The following is a 12,648-nucleotide window of genomic DNA, read 5'->3' on the forward strand; positions in this document are numbered from 1 at the left end:
AGAGAACACCAGGATTGGCAAATTTGCCACTGGCGCCCTGTGCTCTTCACAGATGAAAGCAGGTTCACACTGAGCACTTGTGACAAACGTGACACACAGTGGAGAGCGATCTGCTGCCTGCAACATCCTTCAGCATGACCGGTTTGGCAGTGGGTCAGTAATGGTGTGGGGTGACATTTCTTTGGAGGGCAGCATGGCTGAGATGAGATCCTCAGACCCCTTGTGAGACATATGCTGGTGAGGTTGGCCCTGAGTTCCTCCTAATGCAGGATAATGCTAGACCTCATGTGGCTGGAGTGTGTCAGCAGTTCCTGCAAGATGAAGACATTGAAGCTATGGACTGGCCCGCCCGTTCCCCAGAACTGAATCCGATTGAGCACATCTGGGACATCATGCCTCGCTCCATCCACCAACGTCACGTTGCACCACAGACTGTCCAGGAGTTGGTGGATGCTTTAGTCCAGGTGTGGGAGGAGATCCCTCAGGAGACCATCTACTGTCTCATCAGGAGCATGTCCAGGTGTTGTAGGGAGGTCATACAGACACGTGGAGGTCACACACAATACTGAGCCTCATTTTGACTTGTTTTAAGGACATTACATCAAAGTTGGATCAGCCTGTAGTGTGTTTTTCCACTTTAATTTTGTGTGTGACTCCAAATCCAGGCCTCCATTGGTTAATACAGGTCCTTCTCAAAAAATTAGCATATTGTGATAAAGTTCATTATTTTCCATAATGTAATGATGAAAATTTAACATTCATATATTTTAGATTCATTGCACACTAACTGAAATATTTCAGGTCTTTTATTGTCTTAATACGGATGATTTTGGCATACAGCTCATGAAAACCCAAAATTCCTATCTCACAAAATTAGCATATTTCATCCGACCAATAAAAGAAAAGTGTTTTTAATACAAACAACGTCAACCTTCAAATAATCATGTACAGTTATGCACTCAATACTTGGTCAGGAATCCTTTTGCAGAAATGACTGCTTCAATGCGGCGTGGCATGGAGGCAATCAGCCTGTGGCACTGCTGAGGTCTTATGGAGGCCCAGGATGCTTCGATAGCGGCCTTTAGCTCATCCAGAGTGTTGGGTCTTGAGTCTCTCAACGTTCTCTTCACAATATCCCACAGATTCTTTATGGGGTTCAGGTCAGGAGAGTTGGCAGGCCAATTGAGCACAGTGATACCATGGTCAGTAAACCATTTACCAGTGGTTTTGGCACTGTGAGCAGGTGCCAGGTCGTGCTGAAAAATGAAATCTTCATCTCCATAAAGGTTTTCAGCAGATGGAAGCATGAAGTGCTCCAAAATCTCCTGATAGCTAGCTGCATTGACCCTGCCCTTGATAAAACACAGTGGACCAACACCAGCAGCTGACACGGGACCCCAGACCATCACTGACTGTGGGTACTTGACACTGGACTTCTGGCATTTTGGCATTTCCTTCTCCCCAGTCTTCCTCCAGACTCTGGCACCTTGATTTCCGAATGACATGCAGAATTTGCTTTCATCCGAAAAAAGTACTTTGGACCACTGAGCAACAGTCCAGTGCTGCTTCTCTGTAGCCCAGGTCAGGCGCTTCTGCCGCTGTTTCTGGTTCAAAAGTGGCTTGACCTGGGGAATGCGGCACCTGTAGCCTATTTCCTGCACACGCCTGTGCACGGTGGCTCTGGATGTTTCTACTCCAGACTCAGTCCACTGCTTCCGCAGGTCCCCCAAGGTCTGGAATCGGCCCTTCTCCACAATCTTCCTCAGGGTCCGGTCACCTCTTCTCGTTGTGCAGCGTTTTCTGCCACACTTTTTCCTTCCCACAGACTTCCCACTGAGGTGCCTTGATACAGCACTCTGGGAACAGCCTATTTGTTCAGAAATTTCTTTCTGTGTCTTACCCTCTTGCTTGAGGGTGTCAATAGTGGCCTTCTGGACAGCAGTCAGGTCGGCAGTCTTACCCATGATTGGGGTTTTGAGTGATAAACCAGGCTGGGAGTTTTAAAGGCCTCAGGAATCTTTTGCAGGTGTTTAGAGTTAACTCGTTGATTCAGATGATTAGGTTCATAGCTCGTTTAGAGACCCTTTTAATGATATGCTAATTTTGTGAGATAGGAATTTTGGGTTTTCATGAGCTGTATGCCAAAATCATCTGTATTAAGACAATAAAAGACCTGAAATATTTCAGTTAGTGTGCAATGAATCTAAAATATATGAATGTTAAATTTTCATCATGACATTATGGAAAATAATGAACTTTATCACAATATGCTAATTTTTTGAGAAGGACCTGTAAATTAGATTTCCATTGATGATTTTTGTGTGATTCTGTTGTCAGCACATTCAACTTTGTACAGAACAAAGTATTCAATGAGAATATTTCATTCATTCAGATCTAGGATGTGTTATTTGAGTGTTCCCTTAATTTTTTTGAGCAGTGTATATATTCTGGAAATGTTGCTAACTGTTTGGAATTCTCCGATTTTTAAAGAGAAGCCAAAATCGTTTGGAGAATACGCGATGTGTTAACATAAGACGCGAAAGACTGTTTAAACAGTCAGTTCCTTAATCATTTAGCCTTCAGTAACGCACTGTTTTACAGCAACTGCTCTGTTATATGGTTGTAATATAAATGATTGATTGCTAACAGCAGGTAATGTAGGAAAACATACTTGGACCATTGTTTCTATTTCTTTTATTATAGTTCTAAAAGAGAAATCTGAACGTTAAAACTGATATCAGCAGGTCAAAGCTTGTGTGTGTGTGTGTATGATAGTCTTATAGAAAATTTTAAGAACTTTTGAAATGGTAACTTCTTTAAAATGTTGGGCTCAGGAACTAGCCAATTACCTGTTGTGAACTTTCTGCTGTGATACCTGTCTTTGAGTTATCTCCCACCTGTACTTTCTCCCAGAGGTAACCATCAGCTTCACAAAGCCAGCTTACTGTGCTACTACTAAAAGATTTTTTCTGTGAGACTTTGATTGGCAGAAACCTTCTGAACATTTCAACATGAGCGGAGAAGTAAACTCCAGGAAGCTATCAATCAGAGTAACTTGTTTGTTATTTAAGCAATGAGATGACAAAATGTCAAGAAGCAATTACCATAGAAAACAAAGCTCTGACAGGTTATTAAATCCATAGAAATGACCTCTTATGGGGGGAAAACCTTTAGTAGAAAGGTCAAGGACTTTTTTGAGCAGAGTAACTTGTATTAATTAATTTAATTAAGCTCTTTTAGATTGCAAAATTAAAATTGACTTATAGTTCTACTCCCTTCAACTTTAGTCAATTCTTTTTAGTTTCTTTTTAAAATAATTGATTATTTTCTTTATCAGTTGCCAATTTAACTTGATTACCAGGAAAATAATAAAACATATTCCTCATTCTATGGCTTGTTACAGCTCAAAATCCATTTAATGAGATTTCAGGCTATAGCAACATCAGCTAACATTAATGTTTCACATTTTCAATGTGGTTTTTTTGTTTTTTTTGTGATGTGTCACCACTTAAAAAATACCAGCCATTCCTCAGCATGGAGTCAATTTGGTGGCGCTCACAAGGGAATGACCATTTACAACATATGATAGCCTTTGCGAGTAGTGACCATGTACCTGACAACTACCTAACAAAAAGCCTGCTCTACGTGTTTCTTTTCCAGATTACCCAGGAGCAGTTTATTCTGGCCTCGCAGTCTCTGCACCTTCAGCGACCAGGCTGTGAAGCCGTATATCCAGTGGGGCTGTATGGCTGGAGAAAGAGATGCCTCTATTTCTTCCTGCTGCTGCTTTTGGTCACCATGATAGTAAACCTGGCCCTCACTGTCTGGATTATTAAGGTTATGAATTTTTCAATGGTGAGTACAGCATGTCCTCCAAATTAAAGTAGAGTTTTGGGGTTGATACTTTGATTTGGTCATTTTTGAAACAATAGGACTTTACTTGTGGTAAACATTTCTCACCGAGAAGGTTGAAATTGTTTTTTTTTTTTTAATAAGGGTTTCTGCTAAGAGTTTTTGAGCAGTCAGTATATAACTCTTCTGTTTTGCAGCTAACAACTAGACAGAGCAGACCCATTAGCAACTCCATTCTCAAAAATGACATGGCAGTTATTAGGAATGCTATTTTAACAAGCTTCATGCTTACATTAGAATGTTATTTGTGAAAGTTATTTTCAACTTTGTTTGAAACAGGGAAGGAAATTCCAATTTTTGGTAAAATTGTACAAACCATTTTTTCCAACCAGGCTTTTTTGTGATATTTGTCTTGGCTGGTGCAAACGGTATACAAACATTTATTGAAATATCATATGATTTAGCTATTCTGTAAAAAGAACTATACTCTAAACAGGCAACAATATACCATGTGTATGTTTGTGCTCCCATGTTGCATTTCATCCTTTCTTCCATCCATTTTGTGCTCATAAACAAACCAGTTTATACTCATGTACATAAACAATGCATATCAGTTTATTTATTTTTAGTAGTGTTCCTAGAAAACTTTTCATAAAAAGCAAGGAAGTTTGTTTAAAAAATTTCATTGTTGTAACAGTGTTTCTTCAAATGGATAATAGGAAGTAGGAAACCTGTTTTTATTACTACACTGTGTGACATTTAGAGGGGACAACAGATTTTGGTTGAGCATCAGATGTAAGTATCTGGGTTGAGTCCATGGAAAAACATTTAAGCTAATAAGCTAAACAGCTTATTTTGTTACTGACTCTTGTTTGGTGTAGCTTATTTGATTGGAGTTTTTTTAAATTGCCAGTATGTCTTGTTTTCTTTTAAATTAATCATTCAATGAACAGGGGCCTGTGAAGTGTGTGGAAAAAAACATTCATGGCCACAACAGCCTGGCACCGCCTCCTCATGTCAACAACTTGGTCACACACTGCTGTGGGATGGCACCTAGTTGTTCAACCAGCACTCCTTGCAGCTGCTTGAGTTGGTCGCTCTGACTGGAATGTACAAGCCGATTCTGCAAGAGTTCAGTGGGGTTGAGATCAGGATTGCAGGCAGGCCATTTCTTTGTCTTCGCGTCTAAATTCTGAAGGTAGTCTCTGATAAACCCTGCTCAGTAGGGGTGAGTATTGGCATCTTTATGCCTCCCCACAGCATCACACTGCCTCCACCAAAAGCTGTGTGACACTGGCAGAGATGAGACATTTTTCATAGGTGGAAACCTTATACTCAAATCTGTGACTAAACCAATAAATGCATTTTCCATACACATGTGGCACCATTTCCCAAGAAATAATAGTAAGATCACAAAACATACAACCAATGATGTCACAGACAAATCTAGGTGTAAAACAAACCCACAAATTACTTAGCATTGAGACTGTTTTAATAAGGAAAGATTATGCTGTAAACTGACACTTTTAAGAATCCCTGTTTAATTGGTGCTTCTGACATGCTGTTTTAATGTTATTGTTCTATTGGTAATTTTGTTTTTAAATGTTATTACTAACTATAGCATATTTTATCGTGGTATTCATTAAAACTGTTAACTGTCAAAACCCAAGCTCAAATTACTTTTTGTGCCAAGCATATCAATGATAAATATCCATTTATTTCCTCACTTTGACTTTAACACAAACAAGTAGTGGGGAAAATGCACTATTAAAAGCCCATTTGAATGTGTTCTAAAAATTGCCAATTATGTTTTGGGTTTTGGCCAATATTTGTTTTATGAAGAGTTTTTAAAACACTTGGCAGCCGTACCCGCTGACACAGAGTCTGTTAATCTGAGACAAAACCAAAACCAGCAGGTCCTCTGGGCTCCAGTGACATTTTCAGGGACAATGCACACTATTAACAATTATGTCAACAGTGTCCCAACGGCAGCAGTTTCCTTTTCTGTGGTAAGAGCTTTCCTGACTCAGGGTATTACCTCTGCTACTTTTATCAATCTGTGCCATAAGTAAAATAAAATTTTTAGAGAAGATTTCAGATCTCTGTGGGCCTAATACAAAAAAACAGATATTAGAAACAATATTTCTTCTTTTATATATGTTGAAGATTTTCAGCAGACAGTGTTTGTTCTGGTATCATTGGTTTGTTTTATTAACTGGAAATCAAAATGAGACCTACTGAACTATAGAGTTCAGTAAGTACATATTCAGTATTGTGTACCAATACCGAATGTATTGGTACACAAAACATTCCTGTTCAACTTAATTATGAACAGGAATGTTATTATTATTATGCATTTAATTATTTGTTTGAACTGTTCCATTTTTAGGTGTGGAGTAAAAGAATTAGTTGCCTATGTTTCAATTTGTAGATTCTCTCTAATACACACCATCCAAATTATACATACAGGCTTAGGTTCAAATATCTACATATTCTCACACTAATATAAATAATGGAAGAAAGCAAGAGATTGGCCATCAGCATGGTCCAGATATACACTACCAGTCAAAAATTTGGACACATCTTGGTCATTCAGTGGCTTAATATTTTTGTTACTTTTCTACATTGTAGATACATGGTGAAGACATCAAAACTATAAAGTAAAAGTATATAGAATTATGTAGCAAACAGAAAATTGTGAAATAACAAAATATAATTTTATTTTAGGTTCTTTAAAATGGCTGAATATTTTATTAAAAATCTAAAATTAACATTACAGTCCTGGTGGTAATAACACACTCTCTCTCACTCACTCACTCACTCACACACACAACCCCCCTCTGCATGTCCTATTTTCACTCCCATGCTCCCTATGGAGTAGTCACATCCACTGCTTCACCTCCCCTTAAGCTCGCCAGTGACTTTGGCATCTGTCTACTGACATACACGGACCAGCACTCTGTCAAACCCTTCTGCACTCCTTTGACTCTTGTTCTGCTCTCATATATGATAAAGCTTTCTCTGCTGTTGCTCTTCTTCTGTATTCTATCTCTTTCCATTTCTGTTGCCAACTCTCTATATCCTTTCAGCAAATCCCTCAGGGCCGATCTCATCATACAGACCCTAACAAAAGCTGTCCTCTCACAACACTTTGCTCATTGTGCTGTGGCTGGACGTAATCTTGTCCAATTTCAGCTGAATTATCTGCAACCAAGATTATTTCCTGAACCAATGTGATGTAAAACTTTATTTTAGATTCTTTAAAATGGCCAAATATTTTATTAAAAACCTAAAATCTAAAATTAACATTACAATTTTATCTGAAAGTATTAGTGAAGCTTAAGTATATTAGTTTATTAAGAGCTGTTAAATCAGGCTTCAAAATGATTAAAAACCTGCCTGTTCATGTTATTTGATGAGATTGTGCAAACAGAGGATACCGACAGATCTCAGACCAGCCCTAATGAGCTGTTATATCTGGAAACACGGACTGAGCTTATTTGGTCCTAACCAAGCTATTTGACATGCACATTGAACATATTAAATAATTTGTTGACCTTTCAGCTGTGGATCAAGTAAGAAGTATTAGCTTTTATAATTTACAGTCACAATATAGGCATGTCTTAGTGCGATGCATTCTTAAGAAGTAGCCATAGCTCCTAGACCCAACTGCTTCTGGTCAAAGTCCTGGTAAAAAATAACTTTTTTTATGGCTCCGTTCAAAATAAAATGTACCAGTTGGCTTGCACTGAAAATCTATTACTGAATAGTATTCTACTATTTTACTTAATAAAATTCAGAGATTGATACTAATAAGGAGAACAATTGTCAGATACAGGTTTTTGCATCAGTGTCATAATTTTGGCCTTGTAATGATTTACAAATGGATCCAGCTGCAGCACGTAAAATAAGTATTGAACTTGGTTTTCACTGAAGCTTTAGAGCTTTATAGTTTATATTAAATACAAGAAGAAAAGGATGCACAAAAGGGCACAGAAAACCAACAGTATTTAGAATGCATTCCTGGTGCTAATGGTGAAATCAGTATGACCTGGTTTAATGTTTACTAATGGCCTATACAACTGTTTCTTTTTACCACAGTGTTGCAGGGAGTCACGGAAGTCTTTTCTTCATGGAAACATTACTGAACCACAATAGACTCTGTGTACTCTCACTATGCAACAGTCCACTAGTGAGGAAAAAGCATGTTGAAGCTTGTTTTTAAAGTTTTGTTGTTTTTGTTTTTATTTTTTTTAATGAAAAAGATTTGGTCAAGCCTGTGAAATATAGGCATGTCTTTCTGCATGGAGTTTGCATGTTCTCCCCGTGCATGAGTGAGTTCTCACCAGGTACTCCGGCTTCCTCACACAGTCCAAAGACATGCCTGTTAAGTTAATTGGTCTCTCTAAATTGCCCTTAGGTGTGTGAATGAGTGTGTGCGTGGTTGTTTGTGTGTTGCCCTGCAATGGACTGGTGACCTGCCGAGGGTGTACCCCGCCTCTCGCCCATAGACTGCTGGTGATAGGCACCAGCTTCCCCGTGACCCACTATGGAAGAAGCTGTATAGAAAATTACTTGAAGGCAATCAGCCTGTGGCACTGCTGAGGTCTTATGGAGGCCCAGGATGCTTCGATAGCGGCCTTTAGCTCATCCAGAGTGTTGGGTCTTGAGTCTCTCAACGTTCTCTTCACAATATCCCACAGATTCTCTATGGGGTTCAGGTCAGGAGAGTTGGCAGGCCAATTGAGCACAGTGATACCATGGTCAGTAAACCATTTACCAGTGGTTTTGGCACTGTGAGCAGGTGCCAGGTCGTGCTGAAAAATGAAATCTTCATCTCCATAAAGCTTTTCAGCAGATGGAAGCATGAAGTGCTCCAAAATCTCCTGATAGCTAGCTGCATTGACCCTGCCCTTGATAAAACACAGTGGACCAACACCAGCAGCTGACACGGCACCCCAGACCATCACTGACTGTGGGTACTTGACACTGGACTTCTGGCATTTTGGCATTTCCTTCTCCCCAGTCTTCCTCCAGACTCTGGCACCTTGATTTCCGAATGACATGCAGAATTTGCTTTCATCCGAAAAAAGTACTTTGGACCACTGAGCAACAGTCCAGTGCCGCTTCTCTGTAGCCCAGGTCAGGCGCTTCTGCCGCTGTTTCTGGTTCAAAAGTGGCTTGACCTGGGGAATGCGGCACCTGTAGCCCATTTCCTGCACACGCCTGTGTACGGTGGCTCTGGATGTTTCTACTCCAGACTCAGTCCACTGCTTCCGCAGGTCCCCCAAGGTCTGGAATCGGCCCTTCTCCACAATCTTCCTCAGGGTCCGGTCACCTCTTCTCGTTGTGCAGCGTTTTCTGCCACACTTTTTCCTTCCCACAGACTTCCCACTGAGGTGCCTTGATACAGCACTCTGGGAACAGCCTATTCGTTCAGAAATTTCTTTCTGTGTCTTACCCTCTTGCTTGAGGGTGTCAGTAGTGGTCTTCTGGACAGCAGTCAGGTTGGCAGTCTTACCCATGATTGGGGTTTTGAGTGATGAACCAGGCTGGGAGTTTTAAAGGCCTCAGGAATCTTTTGCAGGTGTTTAGAGTTAACTCGTTGATTCAGATGATTAGGTTCATAGCTCGTTTAGAGACCCTTTTAATGATATGCTAATTTTGTGAGATAGGAATTTTGGGTTTTCATGAGCTGTATGCCAAAATCATCTGTATTAAGACAATAAAAGACCTGAAATATTTCAGTTAGTGTGCAATGAATCTAAAATATATGAATGTTAAATTTTCATCATGACATTATGGAAAATAATGAACTTTATCACAATATGCTAATATTTTGAGAAGGACCTGTATTTTGGAGTGAAGTTGTGTTTATTCCATTTGTGTGCAGCACTGGTAGCTTTTAATGCCATCAATTGAATCACTGCTCCTCCTTGTTTGACCTGCCAGTTTTCTGAATGAAAAATGGTCTGTTCAGAAGGCAGCAGGCTTTCATCAATGCTTCACGACAGCTACATAGGCTTTGACCATGGTAATAAGTTTATAGTCGAATTAACGGCTCTGTCTGTAATATTGAAAAAGCTCTGAAAGACAATAATGTAGTCTCTAATGATATGGGATTACTGTCCAGTTACATTTAATAGGATATGGATGCACAAAGTCCAGGGTTTCTACCAGTATTAAAAAATCTGTTACATTGTTTACAAAAGACAGCATATTTCTTTTATCCACAAAATTAAATCTTGATTCTATTTCTTTAAGCATTGCTTTCCTCTGGTGGTATTGATTTTGAAAGCCAGATTCAAGCATGTGCCAAACACCTCTAAATAGTTCATAGATGGATGTTACTCAGGTGATGGTACATCTGATCCCAAAGGTGGACTTTACTTAGAAGACCATTTCTAAAAGTTGCATCCATCCATCCATCCATTTGTTCTCCTTCCATCTGTTTGTCTGTCAATCTGTCCCACAAGTAAAGTAAACCCAATAGCTTCACTAGTGTCTCTGCATCAAACATTTTATTATCTATTGGTGTTAAACACTTAGGCAGTGGTGAAATAATGTTATTTCTACTAAAGCTGCCAACAATAGAAATATGAAAATGTGTTCAAGCTTCTAAAAATGAAATCTGAATGAACATAAACATGATCACTTTTATTTGCATAAATCCTCTGATCCACTGCTGCCACATTTCCACCAACTTCCTCCCACCAAGGAAGAGTGTCTGTGCCATTTCCTACTTATTCTGTCACTTAGTGCTGCTCTATCTATCAGCTTGTGTTCTGTCAGAATGAGGCTTGGAATTCAGTTGTTTTATTTAAAGTGGTAAATATTTGAATCAGAACAGGTCAATCAGCACAGCTCATCCCAGTGTCACTGATTTTTGTGTTTCAGGAAGGAATGGGAAATCTGCAGCTGAACCAGGACGGGCTCCACCTGGAGGGAGTCAGTGAGTTTCAGCAGCCTCTGTATGTGAGCGAGATCCGGTCCCGAAGGGTAAGTAGCTGTCGTTGCTCGCCAATGTGAAGATGCCTTTAATCACTACTCTGAAACAAACATGAAAAGAGTTTTCCAAAGACATGCATTGATCATTTTGTGTTTTAGTGCGGAGGAATTTTAAATTAATTCATTAACAGCAAAGGCTCAATCAAACAGTACTTTGAAGTTAAGTTACTTTAGACCTCCAACAGACTGACCACTACCCCCAATCCCCTCCCCCCCGTCCCAGCTTTACTTAGACCTTTAGGAGCCTATAGACTAACTTGCAGGGAGTTGGACATAAAGCTGCTTACTGGATTTCCAATCAAGCCCATCCAGTAACTCCTTCAGCATTCAGTTCCTACTCCCCTTTTGATGCTTTGGAAGAATAACCAGCTCAGTTTCCACAAAAAGTTGATCCACATTTCCTGCTCCCACGCAAATCACCCTCTCTGTTGGATCATCCTCCTATTCAGTGATTAGACATGGCGCAGCAAGCAATTTAAAGCTTTGGAAGCAGGGGCTTCACTGCTAATTTGAATTTTAGGGATGTCGATTCTGGGAGTTGCTCAGTCGCGGGTCCAATTTACCACAGCAGCGTTAGAAACAAGTTAGATTATACTAGTTTGAGCAAAGTGCCTTGCACGTTTATACTTTTAGCTAAGAGGTCAGCCACTGCCCAAGATTTAAAGCGGACACTACTAGTGGTTAACTCGTGTTACACAATCACCTGCAGACAGTTTTAATGTCTTGTTTTACAAACATTGATTTAGTCCTAATAAAGTATTAATAAAAAGTGTTTCCTAGCTGAGTAAAACATTTGGACACCTGGCCCATTTTACAAAAGGTTTTAAAATGTCTTAAGTTTTAATTGTTTATAATTTATTTAAAATTTTTAGTAAAGTTATAATATACAAAATCCATAGGTTCACAAAAAAGACACCAGCTTTCAGAGGGTGCATCATGACTGTGGGTTTTCTTGGTTTTAAGCACTGTAGAGCAGGTTTATTTGCCTTCAATGTGAACTTAAGGGCAAAAGAACTAACAAAACTTAACAATTTGAATTTTTTAAATCCTTAATATCCAAAATTAACCAACTAAAAAAACAATCCAACCTACCTAACTGGCATGAGTCATGAGGAAAATGAATGGGAATCTTTCCCTACAGAGGTTGCGTGGCTGGTCATGTTACCGCTACTAAGCGTCTTTTCTGTTCAGCAGTAAGTGTTTGGTACCTTCACTCTTCAATTTAAATACAAGCCGGCAAAGTGAAATAAAATATTTAGTAAGTTTGGTAACGTATATTTTTGTGCAAAGATAACTATTAAGTATGTTATTTCAATTCTTACCAGATTTCCCTTAAGCATTCAAGAGAAAGGAGGAAAAAAGAAGAACCTTCTTGGCATACTAGATTTAGTAACTGATCTTAGAAGAAGTAATTTTCCGAGGTTCAGTCTAGCAATGTTTATGGAATAGTGTTAAACAAAGAACAACTGTCATATGGGCTCTTCAAATCTAGTTTTCCCACAGAGTGCCTTGCAAAGGTATTAACACTTGAAAGTTTTTAGATTACAGCCACAAACCTTTATTCATTTTACTGGGATTTTCTGTCATAAAGCAACACAAGGAAGGGCATCAAGCCAGTTTTAAAAATTTTGTTTGTCTATCTTGTACAATCCACATAACATGAGCAGGAGTTTATGGTTACAATAATTATGACAAATAATGAATAAATACTTTTTGGAAAGCACTCTATTTATTCTGCAGAGTGGTGAGGCTGTTAGGTTTGGTTTTGTGTTCATTTGCCATTTATAT

The 12,648-nt window shown here is 39.2% G+C and overlaps 1 protein-coding gene across 2 annotated transcripts in view; it reads left to right on the forward strand.

The window, feature by feature from the left end:
• The window catches only part of LOC124881260 (zeta-sarcoglycan-like), a 65,767-nt gene that overhangs the window by 10,692 nt on the left and 42,427 nt on the right, over positions 1 to 12,648 (forward strand). For both annotated transcript variants that reach the window (XM_047386801.1, XM_047386802.1), the window contains exons 2-3: positions 3,661 to 3,855; positions 10,750 to 10,851. In XM_047386801.1, coding sequence (XP_047242757.1) covers positions 3,661 to 3,855; positions 10,750 to 10,851 — 297 coding nt within the window. The remainder of the gene's footprint in view (positions 1 to 3,660; positions 3,856 to 10,749; positions 10,852 to 12,648) is intronic.

Source organism: Girardinichthys multiradiatus, chromosome 14 (assembly GCF_021462225.1).
Source record: "Girardinichthys multiradiatus isolate DD_20200921_A chromosome 14, DD_fGirMul_XY1, whole genome shotgun sequence".
Taxonomy (NCBI): Eukaryota; Metazoa; Chordata; class Actinopteri; order Cyprinodontiformes; family Goodeidae; genus Girardinichthys; species Girardinichthys multiradiatus.